The sequence below is a fragment of the Salminus brasiliensis genome, chromosome 1, assembly GCF_030463535.1.
Source record: "Salminus brasiliensis chromosome 1, fSalBra1.hap2, whole genome shotgun sequence".
Classification (NCBI taxonomy): Eukaryota; Metazoa; Chordata; class Actinopteri; order Characiformes; family Bryconidae; genus Salminus; species Salminus brasiliensis.
This window is the reverse complement of record NC_132878.1, coordinates 51,032,177-51,058,349: the sequence shown is the minus strand read 5'-3', so window position 1 is coordinate 51,058,349 and position 26,173 is coordinate 51,032,177. Positions and strand designations below refer to the sequence as shown.

The 26,173-nt window shown below is 42.4% G+C and overlaps 1 protein-coding gene across 1 annotated transcript; it reads right to left on the bottom strand.

Moving 5' to 3' along the window:
- Window positions 1-1,263: 1,263 nt before the first annotated feature.
- LOC140557461 (uncharacterized) lies at window positions 1,264-25,234 on the bottom strand. The gene is made up of 5 exons (XM_072681909.1): window positions 24,702-25,234; window positions 9,993-10,214; window positions 6,709-7,206; window positions 4,427-4,572; window positions 1,264-4,108 (listed from the first exon to the last, which is right to left on the bottom strand). Exons 1-5 carry the CDS (start codon window positions 24,781-24,783, stop codon window positions 4,064-4,066), a joined length of 993 nt encoding a protein of 330 aa, XP_072538010.1. The 5' UTR covers window positions 24,784-25,234; the 3' UTR covers window positions 1,264-4,063.
- Window positions 25,235-26,173: the final 939 nt, after the last annotated feature.

Sequence of the window (26,173 nt, the reverse complement as noted above, 5' to 3'; positions counted from 1 at the left end):
AATATTTGGGGGTGGGGTTAGATGGCGTTCTCTCTCCCCAAGTCACTTCAGGGTGATTCTGCTAGCATTTGTTGCCTGGTGACGTTGCATCGACAGTAGTTTAAAGAGGCATGGCTGGTTGTGCATGTGTTGGAGGAGGCCCTTTACCCTCCCAGTGTTGGGAACAGTACATTTGATAAGGGAGGGTACTCATGAGTGGGTTAGGTAACTGAATATCTAAAATTGGGAAGGAATATTTGAGGACTTTTTCTTATGTAGGAAATTTGTAATAGCCTTTTTTCCCTTCTGGATCTGACAACGTATCATAAATGACGTGACATTTGAAATTTCCCATGATTCAGTTAAACCTGTGCAGGATAGCAGGGGGAAAACAAGTCCGACTTACTGTTCAAAGAAAATGAATAAACAAGAGCTAGAAGTGACAGTGGAGGAAAAGAAATATGCTTTAAAAATATAAAGCGTGGTGTGAAAGTCCATTATTTTCCTTATGAAGACACTAACAGTACTTCAGCTGGTTTAATTAATTCTAATAAAGTATTATCATTTTATAGTCTTATTATCTGAACCTACAGTCTAAGACAAGTGTGGGACTATTATAAGGGGAAAAATAGATATGTTTAAGAATAGCAGTAGTTCTCTGAATTTTAGTAGGAGAAAAAGATGTGAAAATTAATTAATGTGATACTTTTTTTTGACCTTTTTGATAAGATTTTTGACCAGTAACCATTGATCTTAAGTATGAAGCTAAAAAAAAAACAGCACATCTAAGAACAATTTCCTTTTTATGACACCTTGGAATATTTACATTTTCAGAAAATCTAAAAGGGAAGCATTTTGAAAATTAATAGAAATGTGTATTGCCAACGGGCTCACTCTTTTCATTTTTCATTTTAAGGGTTGGCAACAATATTTTTTTAGTATAACAAGTATCTAATTCTACTTCATAAAATTGTAGCAACCAAACATGACTTAATGAGATCATGCTGGTTTGGGTGTCTTCTTTTTCAGTGATTCACACAAAAACCTCTTGAAAGCTAAAGGACTACTCCTTGTGAAGAATGTTCAGACTGCTGAATACAGCTTTATAATTAATCTGTGGATCTCCGGTTTATCACCAAAACTGTGAACCAAACACCAAGCTGATTTATAGAGATAAATGTAAATGTGAATCAAGTTAATTAGCTTAAAAAGAAGTTTTAATCATGTAATTGTGAAGCCCTTGTAACTTAAGGATTATAATATATATACTCAGACAATAACAAATTATGTGTTGTCAAGATTTTAATAATAAAAAAGAAATGTGAAACATCAACACAAAAAAGGTAGAATTCTATCATACAAAAGCACTTTTGGCACATTTCACTTGAAGCAACAACAAACCACAAAAACAAAGTTTGAAGATCCTGATTTCAGTGGAACATAGTTGTGGAAAAAACAAAAAAGTGAAACCTTCATTCAGCCGTTTCCTGCTAAATAACAGTTGATTTCCACAAAGCTGGACATATGAAGGCCAAACTTTGTGATGGCAAAAACCTGTACGTTCTCTACACAACTACCTATATGGCTTTTCATTCTGAACAAAGAGGGTACAAGCATGGTGTCCTGTTTCACTTTCAGTTCAGCATCTCCGACCGTGCAGTAGGCTTACAATATTAAACCCAGCTCTAAGAAGTGACTAGCCAGGAGAGAAAGAGACAGAGAGAGACAGACAGATATAAGAATACTCATGTGATCTTGTAAGTGTTCGGTGAGACATGTAAAGGTCAGCCTGCAGTCAATGCCTTTCTCTCCCATTCCTGACTGACACGACCAGTCCAAGTTAAGAGCACGCCTCCAGTTAAAAGTTCTCATGCAGGCACAGACTCGTATTCAGGACTGCTGCTCAGACATGTGACCACATTCCGCACAATGCGGTGAATCGTGAGTGAAATGAAATGATGGATGCTTTGAATTCAGTATCAACTTGCAGCGTGGAACAAGTGATTCGCTTGTACGCGGCCCAGGATTGAGTAATGTAGGAAAACTCTCTGAGCAAGCAAATCTAATGAGAGCTTTCCAGGAGAGGATGCTATCAGAACGTGGATCTGATATACAAGTGGCTCTTAAAAGCCTCTCTCGTTGATGAGGAGAGAGGAAATGGTTTTCACTCATACAAAGTCCAAAGACAACACTACTTTAAAGAAAAAACAAAGAAAAAAAACTACACACTCCCTAAAACCTTCCCCAACGCAACACAACACAACCCCACCCCCACAACCCCACAATAAAGTGCAAGCAAACAACTCTCTACCATATAGCGAGGCACCAAAAGCCAGCGGTGCAGGAAACTCACTTGCTGGGGGATATTACGTGTAATTACTGTATTCTCGTGACCGAGAACAGTATCTGCGGCTATGCTAGAATCAAAGTTTGTCAACACTGACTTAAATGAATGCTGTCTGTGGCTTCACATTCTTGTATCCTTTCAAAGTTTAGGCCATTTTGTGTCTAACGGCCTCAACCTTGTAAAGGCAGCACTGCCTCTAGAGCCACTTTCCAAAAACCTGTTGTCTGGAGTTTAGGAATTTATATATACACACACACACACACACAGAGTATTGTGTGAAAGTCTTAGGCACCAAAGCAAAGTGTTTTAACTCATTTAATGTGGCAATTAGTGTGTTTTTCTTTAAACCATGCAGTACAGTATTGATGTTTTGTTTGCATGTATTTTGTTGTTACATTTTTCACAAGCAAAGTCACTGATATCTTTTGAGAAGTACAGAAGTTTGGTTCCAGATTTGTAATGAAGAATGGTGGCTTACATCCCCCCCCCAGCCCCCCAAACTGGGGTTTGATTCCTCAGTTGGAAAAGCCTACCTCACGACCCTAATAAGAATCTTTGGGCATGACTTCAATGCTACATTCACCTTCCCTGTGTCACTTGATGCAGATGGAAATTGCTCTGGATAATAAGAGCATCGGCCAAATGCTGTCAGTGTTAATGAACAGCTAAATCAGGTGTTGGATGATAAATACAAAGAAAAGAGGGCTTCCGCTTGGAAATAGCTAAGCAAAACACACTGCCATAATCACTACTGTTTGTATTAATGTATAGTTGGATCTATTTTTAGTGTTTCCCGGGCACATAAACATTTGCTCTGTACTGTCCTGATGCCAAGCTTTTTAATTGTATATGACTTTTGCACAGAACCGTATCTGCCTGATCAACCACGTTTTTGAGGTTACCTAGTAAATAAGATTTAAGGGGCACAAAATTTTTTTTTTTTTCAGTTTTAGGACGATCAAGTTGTGTTTGATTTAGATTGAATAAATCAAAAATAAACTGTATGTGAATTCCACACTAGTGTAATACACATGCAGTTTATAATTATCGTAAAAAACGACCCAAAAATCAAAGACCGCACTGCGTCTCTGAACAGAGGAGTCGTGTATAAATATCCATGTCTACAGCAACCAGAACACACATAAAAAAAAAGAAAAAAATCCTAAACCATACAGAATCATTTTAATACACTGACGTCCACTTACATCTGGCTTGGAGCTTTAGTATTTTGTGATGAAGGCACATTGCTCCTTTGGTCTTTGCCTTTGGTTACCCCCACTGACGTTAGGCTCAGCATTTCACAAAGTAATCCAGGATTTAAAGTTCCAGGGTTAAATCTGCTCGCATAAAAGGTGTTACTGGTGTAATGCGTTTTGCCAATGGCCATCGAACTACCCCTGTTGGAAGGTGGGGCTTGATGTGGGGTGTATATAAGCAGGGTTGTTCACCCTCACTGTGAGGGATTTTGAAAAACCTTGCTCCCTCATTTCGGCAACAATCTTCATCTTCCTTCAGCAAAAGAAATAATAAATAACTTTGGCCCAGGATTTTGAGTTAACGTCCCCATAGAGAACAAGAGTGCATGGCATTCCCCTTCTAAAAACAGTGACAGATTAACAGCAGTGTACCCTAACAACAAAACATCTGTTTTTAAATACAGGAACGGTGGCTTTAGGGCGGGTGTGCTCAGAGGAGGCCTGTGTCTCATTCAAGGAATTAAGCGTTTCTCTCGGCTGCTCAGTAGCTGTACATGGAGAGAGGAGTGTCCTCCATCATGTCATCCTACAAAGAAAAGAAATGCATTAAATGCTACATTTATGGTACATTATTATTATTATTATTATTATTTCCTTGTGCCTAGAAATTGTGCATCAAAGGAATACCCCAGCATTTTACTACGAACAAGAATTTCTCCAGAAAACGTATAAAAAAAAAGAACAGGTGCCTGGCAGTCTGGCTTTTACTGCATTGATTTACCGTCCAAGATCAAATTAAGCATATACTACAGATATGACAAAATGCTGGAGCTTTAACTACAGGATCCATAGTACTGATGTTTGTATTGAGACAGCGGGTAAAGTGCAGAAGACCGCGACTCACCATGGGGAGATCCTGGAGTCTACGGAATTCTGGACGCTCGCTGCGGTGTCTGAATTTCAGGAATATTAGGAGTGAGACTATGGCAGCGGTTACCACAAAGACAGACACGAGGCCAGCCAAGAGCGGATCCAAGGAAGCACTGGAGTCTGCAGATCCCAGCCAAACGAGAACGTTGAGAGGGAGCGGAGGAGACAAAGACAAACAAAATTAGGACTTGTTTAAAAGTTTGGAATCAATAAGTCAATAATATGGATGTACTATAAATGACACATTATAGATTTTACACTAGATATTCAACATTTTAAGGATTTTGGAACAGTCATCTGCGGTAGAGGTCTGCAGTCCTGTGGGACTCACCACAGTATCTTGCAGCCTGGGACTGTAATACATAACTATGAAAAACCGTCTGTGGTTGACTTCTTCCTTTGTGTTTATTAGGAATGAAGAGCCAATGGTGAAGTTACTTCAAACAGGGCCTGATGACCATTATTGCCATATTATTTCAACACAATTCATTCATTTGTGAACAAACTGCCTAAAGTCTATTAACAAATAAAAATTAATTAGAGGTCAGTGAGTTACTACAGGACGGCGGGCAGGAACAGGTCGACATGATGCACATTTGCATTTGGGAATGGATGGGCAAGGAGAAAAAAATTAATTCTGAATATTTAATATTTGACATTTTTGACCCAGTAATGACCTGAAACCTGTCAATTTGCACATAGTAAGCATATCAGAATATTTGTAAAAAGAGATATAATGCAAAAACAGATATAATGCATTTTCATTCTGTCTTCCATTGTACCCTGTTGATCATTAGAATAGCTTAGGTGGGCCACGCTACGATTCTTTAGGCAAAATAAGCAGATCTACAGGTGTTTTCTGAAAATGTGTTGGTTCATGTGATTCAAAATAAGCCATTTTTGCAGCTTCATTTCCAAATATGTACTGTATGGACATAAACGAGTGAACCGTACGAGAGGAGAAATGTCTTCAGAGACGCACTGTCACTAAAAGATAACAAGTGAGCAGCAGTTATTGACAAAGAGATACCAGGAAATGTTTATGTATCTGTATACAAGAGCATGCGTCTGTGTCAGTGTGTGTGTGTGTGTGTGTGTGTGTGTGTGTGTGTGTGTGTGTGTGTGTGTGTCTGCGCGTGCACCAAGCTGACGCACAGGACTGGCAGTGGCACAAAGCTTAGTCTGTTCTTTTGTTTTGTCAGCGTAAAGTCGTCCCTGCCCCTGGTTAGCCTCAGAGCCTCCAAAAGGTATAAGCACGCTCTTGTTTAACACACACACACACACATAAATAACCAGCAGCCTGGGCTGTGGTTGGCCCCTTTTCAGTTTTTACTGAAGTGTCTGCTGCAGGTTTTTGAACAGCTCGCCTTCAATTAGACAAAGGGGCAGATGTGCAAACTGTATGTTGGGGAGCGTGTGCACAGCTGCATTTTGATAACAGCATAGCAGACTACATGACGTATCCCTATGAAAACAAACAGAAAGTGATGTGCGCGCATAGCGACATGGCAACTGTCTTAAGTGTACACACACACACACAAGAAAAGAACTACGCTTCAACAGAAGAAACCTTAGCCAATCTAAAATTATGCCATTAATGTAGCATTTAAGGTGGCAATTTATTACCACGTCAACTTTTCCTACCCCCAAACACATTTGATTATTCATGTGGTTGGTGTCCAAAGTTGGCTCATTTAGTTTATATGATATACTGCTGTCTATTATATGGAGTGGGCAGTGGTGGCTCAGCGGTTAGAGCGCCGGGATATCGATAACAGGGTTGTGGGTTCGATTCCCGGGCTCGGCAAGCTGCCACTGTTGGGCCCTTGAGCAAGGCCCTTTACCCTCTCTGCTCCCCGGGCACTGGAGTTGGCTGCCCACCGCTCTGGGTGTGTGTGTGTACTCACTGCCCCTAACACGTGTGTGTGTGTGAGTGTGTGTTCACTACCAGATGGGTTAAATGCGGAGGACACATTTCGCTGTACAGTCCACACTGTACAGTGACGAATACGACGAATTATCCTTTATCCTTTATATGAACAAATGCAGATAACATGGCTACAATAGTAATAGCAGCTATCTTGAAGCTTGAATTTTATCTGCATTTTTGTCCATTTTGTGCTCTCTCTGGCTCTGGCTGCTGATGACAGGCAGCATGACTCAGGTCACAGCGTCATTACCTTTCTCCGCTAGACCCTTTTTGCGGGACTAAAGAACAAAATGAAGGTATTAAACTTCAATGCAGTGCTCACTCACCCTCATCTCCAACATTCAGCTCAGAAGGGGTGTCTGCACGGGCTTTAGCCTGGACCGGAGTGCTGCTGTGGGTCTTGCTGGCCTCGGTAGTCTGGGGCACGGTGGTGGTTGGCGCCATTGTGCTCTTAGTACGAGCTGTTGAAGAGCTCCTTCTGGTTTGAGCACTTGTTGGCTCCGAGCTGGTGGTTGCTGACGGGTGGGTAACAGTGGTTCTTTGGGGACTGGTGGTAGAAGAAGGAGTAGCAGAGGGAGTCTGAAGTGTAGTGGTGGGAGCTGGCGTGCTGGTTTGAGGCTCAGTTTTGGGCAGTTGGGTGGTTGGCAGGGTTGTGGTAGTAGTAGTAGTAGTTGTAGTGGGAGCTGTCATGGTGGAGAGAGTAGGGTTATCTGCTGCTGAAAGGTCAGAGCCATCTTGGGTGTCTGTGAGGTTGCCAGGGACACTTGTACCATTTCCTGCTGCGAGTTGGTCCACTGTAGTTCCAGCCACTGTGGCAGCAGAGGCTTTATGAGAAGAATCAGAAGTGAAGAAACACATTAGCTTAGATAAGACATCACTCAGCTAAGGCATTAGTGCTACACTACGGCTATTAACTAAACATATTACACAGGAAATGACAGCATTAGCCTAGATTAGGAATTAATGAACCCATGACAGTAACTATGGAATCAGCAAACTGTAAGACAGAGGAAATGATAACGCTAGTTCGAGTGCGTTTGTATAGGATCTCTGCTCATAAGGAAATTGTATTATGCTCAATAATTGAAAGGCATGCAACATGTGTGCTACGTTAGCTTATTATTCTTTTTTTTAAAGAAGTGAATGAACAATCGTCTTTAGAAAATGCAGCTTTTGTCTGCTGTGTCCTCCCAGCTGGCACAGATATCTCACATGAGTGGGACGCATGCACGGACAGACACAGGCCTTCAATAGAACCAACTGACTGAGGGTTGAATAATATCTATAGACTTGTAAATAGAAAAGTGACACAGACCAGTCCTTTAAAGAACCTTTCAATGGAGGGTTCATTGGAGGTTTTTAAAGGGTCCATATCCAGAAAACCATCACGTTTTCAAATTAAACAAGTTTGATGTAGTACCGACTTTTAAATTTGTAAAACACATCATTTTCTCCTCAGCCCATGGGCTAATGGCACTCAGCCCACTGTGGAGCTGTGGCCCCTAGTAGTTTAAAAAAAGAAATGGAATTACTAACATATTAAATGTTATGCCGATTTTCAGACACTCCTTAATTTTGCTGTATTAAAAAACAATCAAGATGCCACTGTACGATATCAAGCTAAAAAAGGAATGTTATGACCTTAGACTCTAATTAGTGTCTAATTGAGAAACAGGAGATTCTTAACTTGAATTAGACAATGTCTGTCACACGTACACGGATTCGTTCCAAATAGTCCATGTGATTCTGTCATGTGATCATCATGGTGCTGTTGCTACTGGAACAGAGCAATTTTGTGTGTGTGTGTGTATGTGTATGTGTGTGTTTGTATAAGGGAGGAAGGGAGAGAGGGAGCGAGAGAGAAGCCCCGAGACTGGTTTGAGAGGGAGTGTATGGAGCTTATGTGTGAGCTGGCTTGAGCAAGTCAAGCTGTGAAGCAGAGCGTGAGATGTGATAGTGTAGAACAAACACAGTACAACCAACTTCACTTTTCCCATGTTGTGTGTGTTTAAAAAAAAAGAGAGAGAGAGAGAGAGAGAGAGAGAGAGAGAGAGAGATGTCTGATTTGTAAAATCATGCCTCTCTCACTTTCATGCTGCGCGTTAGCACATACACCTGTGTGTGCGAGTGTGTGCACCACTGCCAGCAGCTGTTGGAAACGTGTGAACCGTGTTGAGGAGGTGTTTCTCTGCATTCGTATATGAAGAGGAGCACGAGAAGCGCCATGAGCGTTCAAACTTTCTCACCTTCCTGTCAAATCTCGCACTGCATTTAATCACACAGTCTCTCTCCTCTCTCACCACCCCCCCGCCCTCCCCCTACCCCCAACCCCCAACCCCCAGCCCCCTTCCTCTCCTCTCCTCTAGCCTAACGTTCTCCACTTCTCTATTGTGATTCTACGCAGCCAGGCTTGTTTGATGCCATTGTTCTACAAATTCGGCAGACTGGCCAGCTGAAGCCCTTTATCCATCGTAGATCAAGAGATCACAGACGGCAAAGAAACCTCAGGAAGCCTCACACATGACCTGAAAATACAGGGGACAATGCTGTGACAATGAACTTGTAGTTACTAAGGCTGTAACAACACAGTCCCAACTTTTGTTCCAGCTTTTCAATTCTCTGGTGGGAAAAGAACCCCAAAAAACAAAAAACCCCGATATCATGATATGCATTGCATGCTGCCAAACACATATGACATTTTGCCACATTGGCAACCGCTACCTCACACCTGGGTCTCTGTAATCTCCCTGGTCAGGGATGAGTCATATTCTTTCCATGACATGAACCTTCTTTAGTGGTCTTGGATTCTGCACTGACTGTGATGGACACCCCGCTCATTCTCCAATCCACACTACTACAACACAGACTGTCCAGTCTCTCTCTGCCCTTCAGCCCAGGCCCTTTTGTTCTTTCATTTTTTCTCAAATGTGATCTGTAAACAGCAGTCAGTGTCTCAGCAGTGCCTGCTATGCCAGCTCACTAGGGCAATCCAGGCTGGCAGTTAAAAATAACCCTGGCCTTTGACCCCCTAAGTGAAGAGGGGCTATGTTGAGAACGTCTGGCAATGCCTTGGTGTGCCCACTTGGCAGAAGACACCAACAGAGAGAAAGAGGGAATCAGAAAGAGCTGCTGAATGCTAGGTCTATAGTTCATTTACAGACATACTGGCCTGCACTTAATAAGAAGGGCTCCTTCTTGCTGCTCTGATTTTTTTCAGCACTGTTTTCAGTCTGGGAAAGGGCAGGATCCACTGTTATATGTAATTTTGTGGTCTGTACAATGTATTTAAGCTGCCCTGGTGGGATATGCTTCAAGCCACATAGCAAATTGTGAGTCTTCACATGATATTTCTACAATGGGTACATCCTCAATTTCATCCCTGTCTGGTGGGCACGTTTTTTTTATTATTAACTGATTATGGGTACCTCATTTCTTAAGCATCTCAGAGTCAACATACTGAACTAAGATCACCTCCCATCAGCTGTCTAACTGAATTCAGTGAACCCTAACTGATCCCAGATCAGCATTCTTACTTTAAAAAGTTTGATAAATGTGCAACACACAAGCACACGAACAGACAGACTAGTATCACTGTCCATGGAAACCTCACCTGGAGCCTCTGTGCTGTCTGTGGTATTATTTTCACCCTGGGAGAGGGTGCCATTAGCAGAATGTTCAGTAGTGCTGCTGTCCACTGCTGAGATGTTCATGTGCTGATGAGCTGTAGAGTTTGTAGGGGAGCTGGCCTCTGCACTGAAGAAGTGTGTAGGTGTGGAGGCTTCTGGTGGTCCAAGACTGGGAGGAGACGTGAATGGGCCTGCATCATGCTCACCTAGAGGGGGAACACAAGCAGGTTTAACTAAAAATGATCTTACACTGAGGTCTGAATCAAGCTGCTTAATATATCTCAGCCCTTCTGAATAGCCAGACGTGTTAATGAGCGTCACGCTAACTGGGAGGGCCACCCAGAGCGAGCAAGCCATAGATGGCTGTGGCGTCACAGAGGATCGAAGCTGCGGCCTCCTGATGGTAGGGTCGATGATAAAAAAGACTTTCTGATGACTTCCTGCGGGCAAACAAACTTTTACACAACAGTACCAGGCTAATCATACACCTACGTGTGTGTGTGTCAGTGGGTGGTAGAAATATATATAGAGAGGAAGTAGAACGACGCATCTGTCTGCATGTGTAATGAAGGGGAAATGAACAGTAAATCGGGGGGAAAATGGGGAAATCGGATGTAGTGAGTCACCAACAGAAGACGGGGAAAGGCGCTGTTAAAAGCTGGCTCTGAAATATACATTATTCAGGACAGCCTGGATTTTCTGAATGGAAATGAGCACTATCTGTCCATCATAAATAAAAAATGAGAAAATGTGTTTGGACCACATTAAAATCCTAGAGGGGTGCTGACTCACTCCAGCTTCTCCAGCAGACACTTGCGCTTACTCTAGCCCACAGTGATATGCGGTACATTTAACACACACACACACATAAACACAAAAGCACAACACAGTAGGTCTGATCCAGCAATTCAGTGGCTGTGGGGTGAAGTGGTACTTTATTGCAGTAGAAGTTTGACATCTAACCTACAGCTATTTTGAGAAACTGCTGTTTGTTCATTTAAAAGCTACAAATTAAAATGGGGATAAATAACATCACTATTATATCTTATATCTTTTCTCATAATCAAAAAACTAAAAGCAGGCAGAATTACGCTCAGATTATCAGACCACAGCTCAGACCATCCATATGTTTAAGCAATGGCCTCAGCTCTCAGGAAAACACCTTGAATTAAAAAAAAAATGTTTTGCTGTCTCAGTTTCTCAGGAAAACCTATTCTAATCCATGGCCCTCTAGGTCTTCAATACAAAACACCAGACACCAGACAATATGGTGCTATTGTATCATAATTGTGATAAACTATTTCACAATATGACCATCTGGTGGGCCAGCCTAGAGAAGCCAATTTTGCTTACATACGGCAGCACTCCTGTGATGATAGCATCACTACTCTGTCAACCGCCGGCCTCGCCCAACATTGCTACCACGGTGTTAGGAGTGCTGTCGTGTCAACTGCTGGCCTCGCCCTACATCGCTATAACAGCATCAGCATCGCTTCCATGGCATTAGCATCGCTACTGCGGCATACACTGACCCCTACAAGCATCTGTATTATCACTATAACAATGGTAGCATTACTGCCGCACCAGCCTGGTAAATATGTGGTCTCTATATTAAGGCTCTGAGGGCAAGGCTTGTGTCCTTTACCAAGCAGGGTCACATGACATGGTCCATGAAACATAATAACAGCACATCCTCTACTACTATCCAGCCAGCACAACATTCTCAACCATTTAACGAAATCTTGTCTCGTCAGCCAGAATATTCACAGTTTTATCATGCTACAGTAGTAACTGCTGAGTCATACAGCGCCGAGTCCAGCTGGACACGGTTCGCCTCACTGGACTCATGGTACTCACTTCCCTTGTTATGTTTTCCTGCTCCTGTCTCTCAAAAGCTTGTCTCAATTTGTAAGTGATTACAGCTTATCATCTCAAGTCTCAGCACCACAGAACTGGCAGCGGTCCCAAGAGGGAGGAGTGAGGAAATAAATTAAATACAAGGCATCACGTATTTTCACAGTGCTGCACAGGCATGTACCATGACCTAGTGTTGGCAGAAAGACATGCCAATAATTTACCCACTTCCTTAGCCCCTTTCCTTCTTCTAAAAGGATGGCGGGTCGAGCCGAGCTATACTTGAAGCTGGACGGGCTCTTGGTACTGATCGGCTTTTGACCGTTTCCATCAAGTACAGAGGGGCTGGTCCATTCTTGGCTTTGTAGGCCAGCGTCAGGGTTTTGAATCTGAAATAGGCAGCAGCTACAGGAAGCCAGGAAGGAAAACGAGGCAGAGGATATATGTTTTTATGGGACATTTGACAGTTCTTTAGTACTGGAAATGGTTTATATATATAGATCTTTGACAACTCAAATAACCACTTGCTTAAATGGTTTTCGTCTTGTTCAAAGGTTCTCCATATTTGAGAAAAGCTAGAATAGTTCATATCTAAACTTTGTAAAAGGTTCTGTATAGCACCAAAAACACTAAAATAGAAGAAATAGATCAAGGCACTTCCCCTGATGTATACTAACAGCCACCTGTGCATATTTAGTTCCATTCTGAAAATCAAAATCAGAAGTAAGATATAAAAAAGAAGAAATGACATTGTTCTGGACCAGTGGAACAAACTGGTTTCACTAGTGTTGGACACTACCATTCTACTTGCAGCTTCAGGCACTTTGTCCATACAGTGCAGGCCATCTTGTGCATCTAGTATGCCAACCTATGCACAACTGTCGGAACGTTGGCAGTCTGCTGGGAAACAAAGACAAAATCAAGTGAAATACTAACAGTCACGCCACATTTAAGTGACATTTTAAGTGGGTCTGTTTTTGTTGCTGCACAGTGCTGCAGCTACCTTTCCATGTCACCTAAAAAACAACACTCTGTGACTGGTTGTTCTGCAGGCCAGTCAAAAGACCCTGGCCTGTCAATTCCAGCTACTGATCATCTTCACCACATTAAACTATAAAACCCACCAGGACGTTTGTATTTTGCCACAGTCTGACTGGCTAGCTGTCATATTAAGTCGTATTTGTTGAGTAATTGTTCAGCAAGAGCAGATATCTGTTGTCAAAGCTAGTCCTCATGGATAATATTTCACTAGTTGTACTACCATATTAACACTGCCTCTATTTCTTGTTTGCTTTTCATGCCATGCATTAGACAAATCACACACGTCCTCGCTTTAGCCCTCTTGCTCTCTGCTGCTGCTGCAATCTTGAGAAAATCCAGATACTTCATGTTAATGTCATTAGAGCACTGATACAGAGAGGCATGTCACCCTCATACCAATCCCCATTCTTCACACACACACACGCACACACACACACTCAAAGACTGCCTTTCAGTCCCTCAACTGAAGTGAGAGGAATGAGGCTACACAAAGGTTTCTATTGGGTATTGTACGTTACACTTACCTGACAGAATCCATGATGATTCTCTCTCACACTCACTCTCACTCTCTCTCTCTCTCTCTCTCTCTCTCTCTCTCTCTCTCTCTCTCTCACCCCCCTCCCCCCCTCCCCTCAATTCCTGGAAACCACACAGCTCTTAGGTAAGTAGCTGGCCCTCAACCATTTTCTGTCTTTCTCTCCCTTACACCCACACATACACACATGTAGGTCAGTTTCCTCAGGGAGCTTGTGTGTGTGTGTGTGTGTGTGTGTGTGTGTAGACCCCTCCACCACACCCTGAGAGCAGAATACAGCTCCTGAGGGCAAGCCCCACAATAATGGCCCTGTTCTCACAAGCTACAGCCTGGCCCTCCCAGCCCCAGCCTGTCCAGCCCAGCCTGAGAGCCCCCTGCAACCAGGAAAAATCATGGCTTACAGCTACCTAACGCAAACACAAGCTTAATGCAGCTCACATATCACAGCCACGGTACACAAGGCCAGCATTTATCAAGAGCAATTAAGTGGGGCTAGCGCGAATTGGAAAGGATTTTGAGGAACTCACTATTTCATGTACGGGGGCAATGAAAAGCAAGAACCACAGCAGTGTTTTACTTTGCTGCTGTCTATATGCATGGAGAGCTAGCATCATACTCGTTCTATGCCAGTCCTAATATTAGGTCTTTAGAGAGCCAGGCATGGCGCCAGAGCTAAATCATGAGTGGGGCATCCAAAGAGGGAGGACAGTCTGTCCATGAAAAGAAAAAAAACTAAGTATACCTGTATGGTAGCAGTGCATGCAAAAAAGCTGCTACAGGCCCAGTGGTGTCTTTAGTATAAAGTTGTGTATTTGTGTGCTCTGGCTGATATCCATGATGATCATGAGGAGCTAGTTGCTAGTTACTTGTGGGAGAAAGGTGGGGTAACCGCTTCGCTAGCCAGTTCATGCTGGGAACCCATTACCTTTACCTGCAGCTTGTAAAAAAGATGCTCCTAGTGGCTTTACAGGTTAAGCTCTCGCAGGCACAGGAAAGTGTCACTAGCTTTCTGGCCAAGTAGCAAAAACCAACAGACAGGGCGATAGCCTCCGGGCCAAGTAGCAAGAGCCAATAGACAGGGCGATAGCCTCCTGGCAAAGTAGTGGGAGCCAATGAACAGGGCACTAGCCTCCTGGCCTCGTAGCAAAAGCCAACAGACAGGGCGCTAGCCTCTCAGCCTCGTAGCAAAAGCCAACAGACAGGGCGCTAGCCTCCGGGCCAAGTAGCGAGAGCCAATAGACAGGGTGCTAGCCTCACAGACTGACACAGGGCCACACAGGGCCACCAATTACAAGATCTTTCACCAGGAGAAACCTAGCACGAGTCAGTCTACTCTCCAAAACCACGCTTGGTGATGCCATGCGCGAGACACATTTTCCCTTCTAAAATGGATGTGTAAGAAACCAGTGACACCCTCCACCTTTGGCTTTCTCCTCATCCTGTGTTTTGCACTCTCACTGGCTGTAGCTAGTCGCTTCCACCCACAACACTTTTCATGCTACCGGATTTAGAGTTGCTGACAGGTCCAGATATCAGACCTGCTAGATATTAGTCAAAGGGCTGTAAGGCATTGGCGATCACTCGGCAAGCTCTCGGATCATGTCTTTCAGAAGTTCACACATAACTGAACCAATGTCAACTGAACACCTGAACACTGATTTGCCTGACCTGAGGCTTTTGTCTGCGATCTGAAAAACAGCTGTTGTTTCGAAAATTGGGGCTAAAATCCTAAAGAACAGACACCCACACTGGCTAGCTGACTGATGGGGAGATACGATAGGCCATCCTACACACCTTGAGAAAGTCCAGCAAGCAGTGTTCTCTGGGACTCTCGGCCACGGATGGATGTGGCATCACCGGGTATCAAACCGGCAATCTCCCATTGATGGGGTCCAACACTTCCCCATTACCAATTCTTCTTGCTTTTTGGAAAACCAAGACTCCGTTATACTCGACCATTCACAACTCTATACAGTCTACACAGTCCATAAACAGAATGCATGCTGCAAAAACAGCCCGTTCTCTTCGTTTTTGTGACGTTATGAAACTTTTACATATCCCTCCCCCTCCCACACAGCTGGGCGATAGAGAGAGAGAGAGCGAGAGATAAAGGCGGGTTAATGGAGTCGAGGGATCAGTTATTGTTTCAGTTGCGTCAGTGGGAACTGAATCACGTCAGCAAATGAGTAGAGGCAATAGAGGGTGCTAGCCTCACAGTTAGGTAGTGAGAGCCTGTAGAGAGAACGCAAACCTCCCACCCATCGGAGCAAGAGCCACCACAGAGGCTCATATTAGACCTCGGGACTAGAGAATTAGTATTTTGGGTGTGACTGGTGTGTAAATAACACACTTTTAGGTTAACTCGCATCACTGTCTGTGTGTATTTGAGCTTTGAACAGTTCTCCAGTCCTAGGATCACAGTAGGCACCTCCCCTTGTGTATACTGATGGTCACCCATGAATATTTTGTTCCATTTTAAGAAATTTGTCACGAATAAACACGGACACTGTCATTAATGCAGCACCTTTGGTCAGCTGGAACAGGCAAGTCACATTTATTGGTTTTTATTCAGCATGTCACAAGCATGCTGCACTAAATCTAATAATATTTCTGATTCTCTTTGTGTGCTTTGCTTGTGAAAGTACGGCTACTTCTACTTAGGTAATCTGAATAACCTAGATGATGTGTCCCAAGAACAGCCATATCAAAACTGTGTAAAGGTTATCATAGAATTAAATAATAATAAGGCAATTTCATGTTAATCAAAAATATTCAGTGCATCATCATAATGGATATGGAGTGCCTTGCTTTACTACATGACTTTTAATGCCAGATCGGTCAACAGCCAGACTGATCTGGGAATGGCATGCTCTCTCAATTCAATTCTGTTTAATTCAAATGTATGTGTAGCGCTTTTCCTCAAGAGATCTTTACAGCAAATGCCCCCATCCACTGCCGTTTTCCCCAGAAAGTTAAAAAAACAAAACACAATCTACAACATTTACACTCCTACAAATGTTTAAGTAGCACACATACTGGCATTTACCCAGAACTCTCACTGGAATAAGCGGGGCTCGTAAGACAGAGCTGAAAAGGTTTTCCAAGCGTACTGATGCTCATCTCTGCCCTTTTCATTTTCACTGATACTCACTACTTTCCTCCTGCTCTTTCACTCCCTCAACGAGTCTCTTTCTCCTGCCCTGTCATTTCACTGACCTTTACTGGGCAGGTGAGATCTGTGTTCCTTAATTCTGCAGCGAGATATGCCAGTGCATCATTATGCAGGTGGAGAATAAAAAAATACATATAACTAATTTCTTAATAGTGGCTTTTAGACATTTCGTTGTGTTTCCACCGGTACCACTTATGTCCTCTAAATGATCTAGAGGACAGAAATGAGTGTTGCCAGCATTTTGCCTCATGTTGTATTTGTTGCATTAGTTTTTTTAAAAGGTCAAAGAAAAACACACTTGACATTGTTTTATCAGCCTGACATTGACCTTTCCTTGTTTTATTAAGACTGCTAATAAATTATTAATAATAAACTTTGAATGTCTGAGGTCTCCGAGAACCCAAATACACATAAACATTATTAAAGGCTGTAAACAGTCCATGATTCGACAGACCCACATAGCAGGGCTGCAGAAAAAAAAGCTTAAGGAGACAAAAATATCAACACATTCAGTTTTTTTCCATTAGCAAGACTTGGGATGTGAATTTGGGGATGGGTAATTCCTCATGTCATCATGTGATATCATGTAGACTCTTCCAGTAACCCACTGGTGCTAACAGAGCCATTTTCTACACGCTGATGTTTAATACTCTGAGCTCAGCTTGGCTCAGCTGCTGCTTTGGTGGTCACATTTTTAGTCGAAATTCTGCAAGCAGGCATTTTTGTTTCCTCCTTTTTTGTTGCTATCATTAACTTTTTTAAATAAAGACTTAAATGTTTGTTAAATTAAGAAAAAGTAAGACAAATAGAAGTAAGTAAAGTTACCTATAAAAATAATAATTCAAAGTTGCCATCTGTCGCCACTTGCGAGTTTATTAATTACATTACTTGCCAATTAATAGTTTTGGTTGCAACCAATCAATCAGTTTAGTCATCATCTGGAGCCCTGAATAGTGATTTCTGTATTTGAATACTGGTACCTTAAAGTATTCAAGCACATTCCAAAATTAGCATATATGTCTAATAATGCATTCAGTTGTTGATTATTATTCTAGTTTTCACCCCACTCAATTTGACTAATTTCCAGTTCCCACCTCCAGAATTAACCAGAATCTCCAAAACCACGCTTGGTGATGCCATGCGCGAGACACATTTTCCCTTCTAAAATGGATGTGTAAGAAACCAGTGACACCCTCCACCTTTGGCTTTCTCCTCACCCTGTGTTTTGCACTCTCACTGGCTGTAGCTAGTCGCTGCACTAACTTCCACCCACAACACTTTTCATGCTACCGAATTTAGAGTCACTGACAGGTTCAGATATCAGACCTGCTAGATATTAGTCAAAGGGCTGTAAGGCATTGGCGATCACTCGGCAAGCTCTCGGATCATGTCTTTCAGAAGTTCACACATAACTGAACCAATGTCAACTGAACACCTGAACACTGATTTGCCTGACCTGAGGCTTTTGTCTGCAATCTTTGAAAATTGGGGCTAAAATACTGTAGTGTACTGGCCACACAGGTTAGCTGACTGATGGGGAGATACGATAGGCCATCCTACACACCTTGAGAAAGTCCAGCAAGCAGTGTTCTCTGGGACCCCCGGCCACGGATGGATGTGGCATCACCGGGTATCAAACCGGCAATCTCCCATTGATGGGGTCCAACACTTCCCCATTACCAATTCTTCTTGCTTTTTGGAAAACCAAGACTCCGTTATACTCGACCATTCACAACTCTATACAGTCTACACAGTCCATAAACAGAATGCATGCTGCAAAAACAGCCCGTTCTCTTCGTTTTTGTGACGTTATGAAACTTTTACATATCCCTCCCCCTCCCACACAGCTGGGCGATAGAGAGAGAGAGAGCGAGAGATAAAGGCGGGTTAATGGAGTCGAGGGATCAGTTATTGTTTCAGTTGCGTCAGTGGGAACTGAATCACGTCAGCAAATGAGTAGAGGCAATAGCAGAAGCACAAGGGCACTACTTGTATCATCCTAGCCATTATCACATGCACACACACATACACACCTGGGCTCAGCCGACTTTGAAAAGGCTTGTGCTTTTAACCTAGCCACATGGTTTTGCTAATCGCAGCTTTGAAGGCAGTTCAAAGAGAAAAGCCAACAGCCTCTGATCTGATGAGCTCAAACAAGTAGGAGATGCTGATGATGTGAAACAAGGCACTAGACAGGTAGTCGCAGAATAACAGTTGTTTATGACAGTTTACCAACCCAAGCAGAGGAGAGGCTTTACTTTTGACTAGAACCAGAAAGGTCAGTTGAGGTCGCTGGAAAAGAAAGGAATGGAAGAAAGATGTATTCAACCACCTTAGCAGTTATCATAATTGTCTGGTACACAACAGACACCTATTTCATTCTCAGGCCAATCTTACACTACACAACAAGTAGAGATCTCTAGAAAACTCACTTTTTGCTGTTTTTCTCTATTTAACATTATTTGAATCTGATAAAAAGCCATTCTTTCTTTTTTGTCATAATTTCATGATGGATGGACCAATAGAAATCCTCCACAATGACTTCAAATTAGGGGTTATATGGTAAGAATATTATTATTACATTAATATTACAACATTTAAGATGTTTTTACAGTACACAGCATTTATCACAATATGTTGACATGCAGACAAAATGCAAGAGAAGCAGCAAATTCTTAAACACTGCTGTCCAAATACTATCCTATACTTAGTATACTGATTCTATTCACTGTTCTGCACTAATTACTTACTTTAATGAATTGAACCATTTGCTTTAATGAAACATAAGGAAGAGTGCAGTTGCACAGTGTTGCGATGATTTTATCCATGATATGCCCAGATAGGGCTGGGCAATATGGTAAAAATGATTAAATATCACAATTTTAAAAAAGGTCTTTTTCACGATACACAATATATACTGTTATACACATGATTGTGGAAAAATACACAAGTAGCAACAGATTCTTAGAAACTGCTGTTAAAATACTCTCCCAAACTTAGTACAGTGATTTTAATTATAATTTCATAATTGAATCACAATTAAATCATAATTTGCTGCACTTCCTCCAACTGATATCTTCGTTATGATTAGAAAAGGAAAGAAATGTATCACAATATAATAAAATAGTCATATTGCCCAGCCCTATGCCCAGAAAAGTCTCTCTACTTAGAATAAAATATTTACATTCATTTTCATTGTAAACTGAGATTACTGAAATATTCATTATAATAATATTATCTATAGATCCCAATCATAGATCTCATATATTGCATATATATGCTTTTCAAAATGAGACAATGGGTGGAATAACATTGCTCCACTAGAGATGTGCTAAGATAATTGCAGACTCCTATTTACCAGTAAGTACTTGTGCTCATGATCCTTTCAGTCTGAATAAAGGTCAATACCTCCACATTAATGTGACTCATTTGCACCTTGTTAACAGACGCACATGGCTGCTTAATGTGCATGCGAAAGCGGCAGCAGTACATAGTCACTTACACTGATGCACACCTCCGACTCCAAGAAGTAAAGTACGAAATCTGCCAAGAGATGCCAACACAATACAGCGCACAGCTATAAGACATGCTACAAGATTCTAATAACACCCAATGAATCATGACCAATTCTAGCAAATGGTACTATTATCCTGTAATATCACTCAAGCTAAAAAGTATAGCCATATGACAGAAACAAGAAACTGCTAAGCCAGGCAGAGGCACACTGTCAGCAATCTCCCAGTGCCTGTGGCTCTTTTCCATTCAGCTGTCTATTGCTGACCGTTTCTGCAAAGTAATACTGACAAAGCTGGCTCAGCTCTGTGTGCTAGCTCCAATAAATATGACTCGCACACATAAACCAAACAGAAAACGAAAGAATGCCACATCAGTTCATTCTCAAAGAAGCCACGTAAATAGTGCAAAAGTGCAAGCATATGAGACAGTGCAACTGAGGTCAGTTAATATCAAATTTCTCTGCAGCTTAAGACGGTCAGTTCAGATATTACAGTACTTTGGAGAATGGCAGGTGAGTGTAATATAAAACACTTCTCATAGTGTTTAGAAGTAATGGCAATGTGCCAATAGGCTTTCTCCCATCTATAAGGTGGAAGATTGCTGACAGATTGCTTAAGGCACCTTAAGGCCACCTTAAGGTGCCTTAGAACGTTCTATCTGTCTTGTATAGCTGAATAATGAGAGTCCAGTACATGAAAGTGACCTACCGCAACCTTCAAACACATGTTTACATACACCCAGCCCACTAGCGAAAGCCTTTTTTTGTAAACACATGGCTACTTTCGAAGAATATGGACACAAGGGTATAAAAGCTAATGCCAACCAGAGAATGGGAGACGGGCCAACCGGAAGAAGCCAGGGGACTACCGCTCACTGCAAGGAAGCCGTTAGCAGATGCAGGTGCTAGGCTAAAAGCTAATCCTGGACACTGGCTACAGTCTCTTCTCAGACATAGATAATCTGAGAAGATACAGAGAGGACATGGGCATTATCATACAGGGATAGTAAGGAATAATTACACAAAATAATTCGTTCACATTACAGTGCTAAGCCAGGCTGGGCTATTGCTGCATTCAAGTGGTTTTACTGGCTCCACACGAACACACTCTTAAGTCGGAAGCTGAAGTTGGAGCCATCGAAATTTTTAATTCTGCACAAACTGGGCAATTACTTATAATAGAAACATATTTATTAACATCTACAATCAATGCATGTTATTTTGAATAAAAACTATTTATTAAAATACAAAAAAAGTAACTTTTAACTTTTTCTACACAAACCACATGAATGCGACCAAGTCAGGTGAATGAATTTCTCCTCGCCCAACATACACTTGAAATCACACTATGCTAAGCTGTTGTGATGCTGTAAACCAGCTAATAAAAACAGAGCTTCTTCTTTTCATGGCAATGAGTCAGTAATTCTTTATGGCAAAATAACATGGCTATCAGTGGATTTGTAAAATCCCATCTGAGCATTTTTCACCCCAACCAAAGTGACATACATACTATTTATATCGAAGAGCTGCTTAAAATACTCCATCAATGCATTCTATGACACCTTTAAGATCGCTGTGTGACACGGTTTTGGAGATTTGATCTGCAATTACTTAAGCCTACACAATGCCAACTGATGCCATATATTAGCAACAATAGCCAGTGCACAACTATAGAGGCAACTTTGTCTTGGCTGATGAAGACTTAGGGGTCGGGGTAAGGGCACAACTCTGTAAATCAGATTTGACATCAGACTTCTGCTTTAACAGTCTGAAGGCGTTTCTTTTCTTGTACAACAAGAAAGTAGATTAGCTCAGAGAGGCTATTGGAAAGGGCCTGTTTCCGGCAGCGAGGACAAGACCAAGCTGTGTGGAACAAGACGTTGGCGGGCAGTCAGCTAGGACATGGAGTGTGACAAAGGGAGGTTTTGGCTCTAAAAATAAACTGTGATTGTTCAGCAGCGTGTTCAGTACAGTCTCACTCACCCACGTACGCACCGCTGAAACTTCAAGGAGGTCAGAGCGGCGGTCTGTCTCCGGACCAAAAAAAAAACCCATCGGCTTAAAACACAAAAGAAGCTACAAGGCAAATGGGAAAAGGGGAGTTGTGAGCCAATGACGAACATCTAATAACAAGTAGTTAAAGGGATGCCACAGAGAGCGGAGGAGAGAGTGTGTTGTGGTTTTAGATGAGAACACATCCTGAACAACCCTAATGTGAGTGATGTAACTGAGATACCAAATATCTGTGCCTTTTTCACTCATGCTTTGGGGGTAGAGAGAGAGATGGAGGACATCACACCTTTTATATATAAACACCATCAGCCCAATGTTCCCATCATGTGATTCACTTTCTTAACCTTTCTGCTTATACAGGCTCTGAGTAGGTGCATAGAAGTCCCTCATTTATGTTGAGTCACATGACCTGAATGCCCAGTCCGCAGTCATTCGTCATCACTGGACGTTGATTGACACCATGTAATAGTGGTGTAATATGGCCCAAGAGCCCCAGAGAACAGAATAATTATGATGAAGACAGATGGCCTCTTTGTTGCGCAGTCCATGAATTCAGCTTATATCAAGATCGACAGCCTGCCAGTCTTGCCACACTGACGTAGAAACACATGCATCTGCAATGAAAGCGTTAAGGCTATTTGCAGGAAGGCCTTAGCAAAACAGAAAGCCAGCTGTGATTTAGAGAGCAGCGATAGCGAATTATGGAGCGAATCTATGGCAGCATAATTCAAGCTGACCACGTCCAAAAGGCAAAAAGCAGCTACTTGAACTTTTGGGCTGCGTAACTTGCAAGGTGATCCGTACATGAGTCATATTTTCAAAGGCACCCCTTGTGCTGGTTATCATCTGCAGTCTCCTTTTCAGGCCTACGGTCCTGTGAGCAGCTCTGCTGAGCTGAATGTTTGTGGTGGCAGCGCTGGGCTGTAATTAAGGCAGCGAGCTTGCCAGTGCTCTCTCTGAATACATCAGAACGCAACTGCACAGCCCTGTCATCTGGTTTCCTCTCCTATGGAAATACTGTTAATTAAAAAGAGCGAGGCAGGGCACACTGACCTCAGCCGGGGAAAGTGAGTGAGGAAAAATGAAGCTGTTCCTTCAGAAAGGATCTGGACTGTAATATGGCCCTGTACAGTCAGGCTGGAGTGTTATGTACAATGTACGGTACAGAAGGTCTGAGAGGACATATGCGATTTCAAATGTGTAAGAGAGAGAACAATGAGAGCGGGAAAGTAATAAGAGGGGGGAGGGGGGATATGAATTAATAATGAAAAAGCAGAAACAAAATATGGAAATAAATAAAAACATAAAGAAAGAGAGTGAAAGGGGAGCAGGGGCGGCAGGGAGAGAACTGAAAGAAAGGTGAGGTAAGTAAATAAACAGAAGGGGAAAGAGCAGGAAACAAACAAGATACAGAGAATCTGAAGCTAAATTATATATATATATATATATATATATATAGAGAGAGAGAGAGAGAGAGAGACACAGAGAGACAGAGATGTAGATAGATACACATAGATAGATAGATAGATAAATATATAGATAGATAGATAGATAGAGGTGTAGAGGGATATATAGACAGACAGACAAACAGACCGAGGGGTAGATAGATAGATAGATTGATTGATCGATATATCGATAGATAGATAGGATAAAAGACAAAGAGATGTATAGGGATAGATAGACATATAGACAGATAAAATAAATAAATAAAAATAAAGAAAATGTCAAGACAGAAAAATAAGAGAAAAATAAATACAGATAAAAACGGGGAAAGTAAAAATATGTTTAAGAAAGAGAGAGAGAGAAAGAGAGAGAGACAGAGATGTAGATAGATAGATAGATAGAGATAGATAAATATATAGATAGATAGATAGATAGATAGATAAATATATAGATAGATAGATAGATAGATAGATAGATAGATAGATAAATATATAGATAGATAGATAGATAGATAAATATATAGATAGATAGATAGATAGGTGTAGAGGGATATATAGACAGACAGACAAACAGACCGAGGGGTAGATAGATAGATAGATTGATTGATCGATATATCGATAGATAGATAGAATAAAAGACAAAGAGATGTATAGGGATAGCTAGACATGTTTAAGAAAGAGAGAGAGAGAAAGAGAGAGAGACAGAGATGTAGATAGATACACATAGATAGATAGATAGATAGATAGATAGATAGATAGAATAAAAGACAAAGCGATGTATAGGGATAGCTAGACATATAGACAGATAAAATAAATAAATAAAAATAAAGAAGAAAATATATTTAAAAAGAAAGAAAAAATACAGATAAAAACGGGTAAAGTAAAAATATGTTTGAGAGAGAGAGAGAGAGAGAGAGAGAGAGAGAGAGAGAGGGGGGATGTTAACATGTTAAATGACTTGTATTAGTTTTTCTACTCTTTTAAGCATCTGAACCACGAAAATCGATCCCCGTTGTGGACGGACCGAAGACCTACAGGACGTTGGGTCGCACTACAGCTAACTTCATGAACTCACTGTTTCACTTAAGACCCATAAAAGCAGAGAAATGTGTCAACTCTTACCTCTTGTGAAAGAAGAGAAGCAGCAGAGCAGCAGGAGGAGGAGGAGGGGGAGGCGCGGAGCAGCGGTCGCTGGATCCCTCATCTTTCTCTTGTCTTTCGGTAAAATGCGAATAAAAATAGCCTGACTGAAACAGACTGCTGTAAAACTGAACACGCGGCGGTCTGTGCTGAGTTCGTGGCTAAGCTGCTAACTGAGTGAACTTCGGTGTACGCGCTGTCGTTTGCGCTCAGCTCCTCTGACTGAATCAGCAGCTCAACTCTAACTCACTCACTCTCTCTCTCTCTCTCTCTCTCTCTCTCTCTCTCTCTCTCTCTGAGCTCATATGCCACGTGTTTCACCCTTCACTCCTACAGCGCTCAGCTGTTCACAGCAAAGAAGAGAGCGGTCTCCATCGCAGAGGATCTCACCCACGGGCACGGTTACTCATAACGGCCTCGGTCCACTCAAACAGTGCGGAGATCAGAGCCCCAACACCGCAGGTCCTCCAGCAGAGCTCCGCTCTCAGCTCACACAGTAGCCTACAGTACAGCACTGGAGCTCCTGGGACGAGCCGCTGAACAGACGGGAGCAGGACACGCCCTCAGACCCCCACACGCATCAACGTCAGACACCGGAGGACAACCAGAAAGCAGCCTGGAGTTTTAAGTGAATTACTGTTCAAACACTGTAAATACCGTGTATCTCTCAGTCTAGTTCAACACACACAGCCACAATCAGGGGCAAGGCTGCTGAGAAGCATATTAATGGAAAGTTGTCTGGAAGGGGAGAATGTGGGGGGGAAATGTGCACAGGCAACAGGGACGACCTCAGCCTTGTCAAGAAGAGTCAACACAAGAACTTTGACAGAGGCTGGTGTCAGGACAGCAAGAGCCACCATGCACAGATGTCCTCCAGGAAAAGGGCTACAACAGCTGCATTCCTAATATCAAGAACTGGACTGTTGCTCAGTGCTCCAAAGTCCTCTTTTCAGAAGAAAGTCAATTCAAATGTTTGGAAATCAAGATCTAGAGGAGGAGGAGGAGGAGGAGGAGTGGAGAGGCACAGAAGCCCAGCTGTCTGAAGTCCAGTGTGAAGTTTCTACAGTCTCTGATGGTCTGGGCTGCCATGTCTGCATCTGCTGGTGTTGGTCCGCTGTGTTTTTTTAATCAAGTCCAAAGTCAAACGCAGCCTGAAGGACGCCCGCCTCCATCTACTGACTTTATAGAGCTTTATAGAGATGTAGATTTCCTTTTCCAAATGCCATAGCAAATGGTTTGCTGACCATGCTATCACTGTGCTTGATTGGCCGGCCAACTCTCCAGACCTGAACCACATAGAGATTCTGTAAAGAGGAAGATGAGAAACACCCCACCCAGCAATACAGGCGAGCTGGAGGCCGCTGTCAATGATAGCTGGGCTTCAGTGCCACTAGTTGATTGCCCCCATGCCACACTGCACTGATGCAGTAGTTCGTGGTAAAGGAAGCTCAACC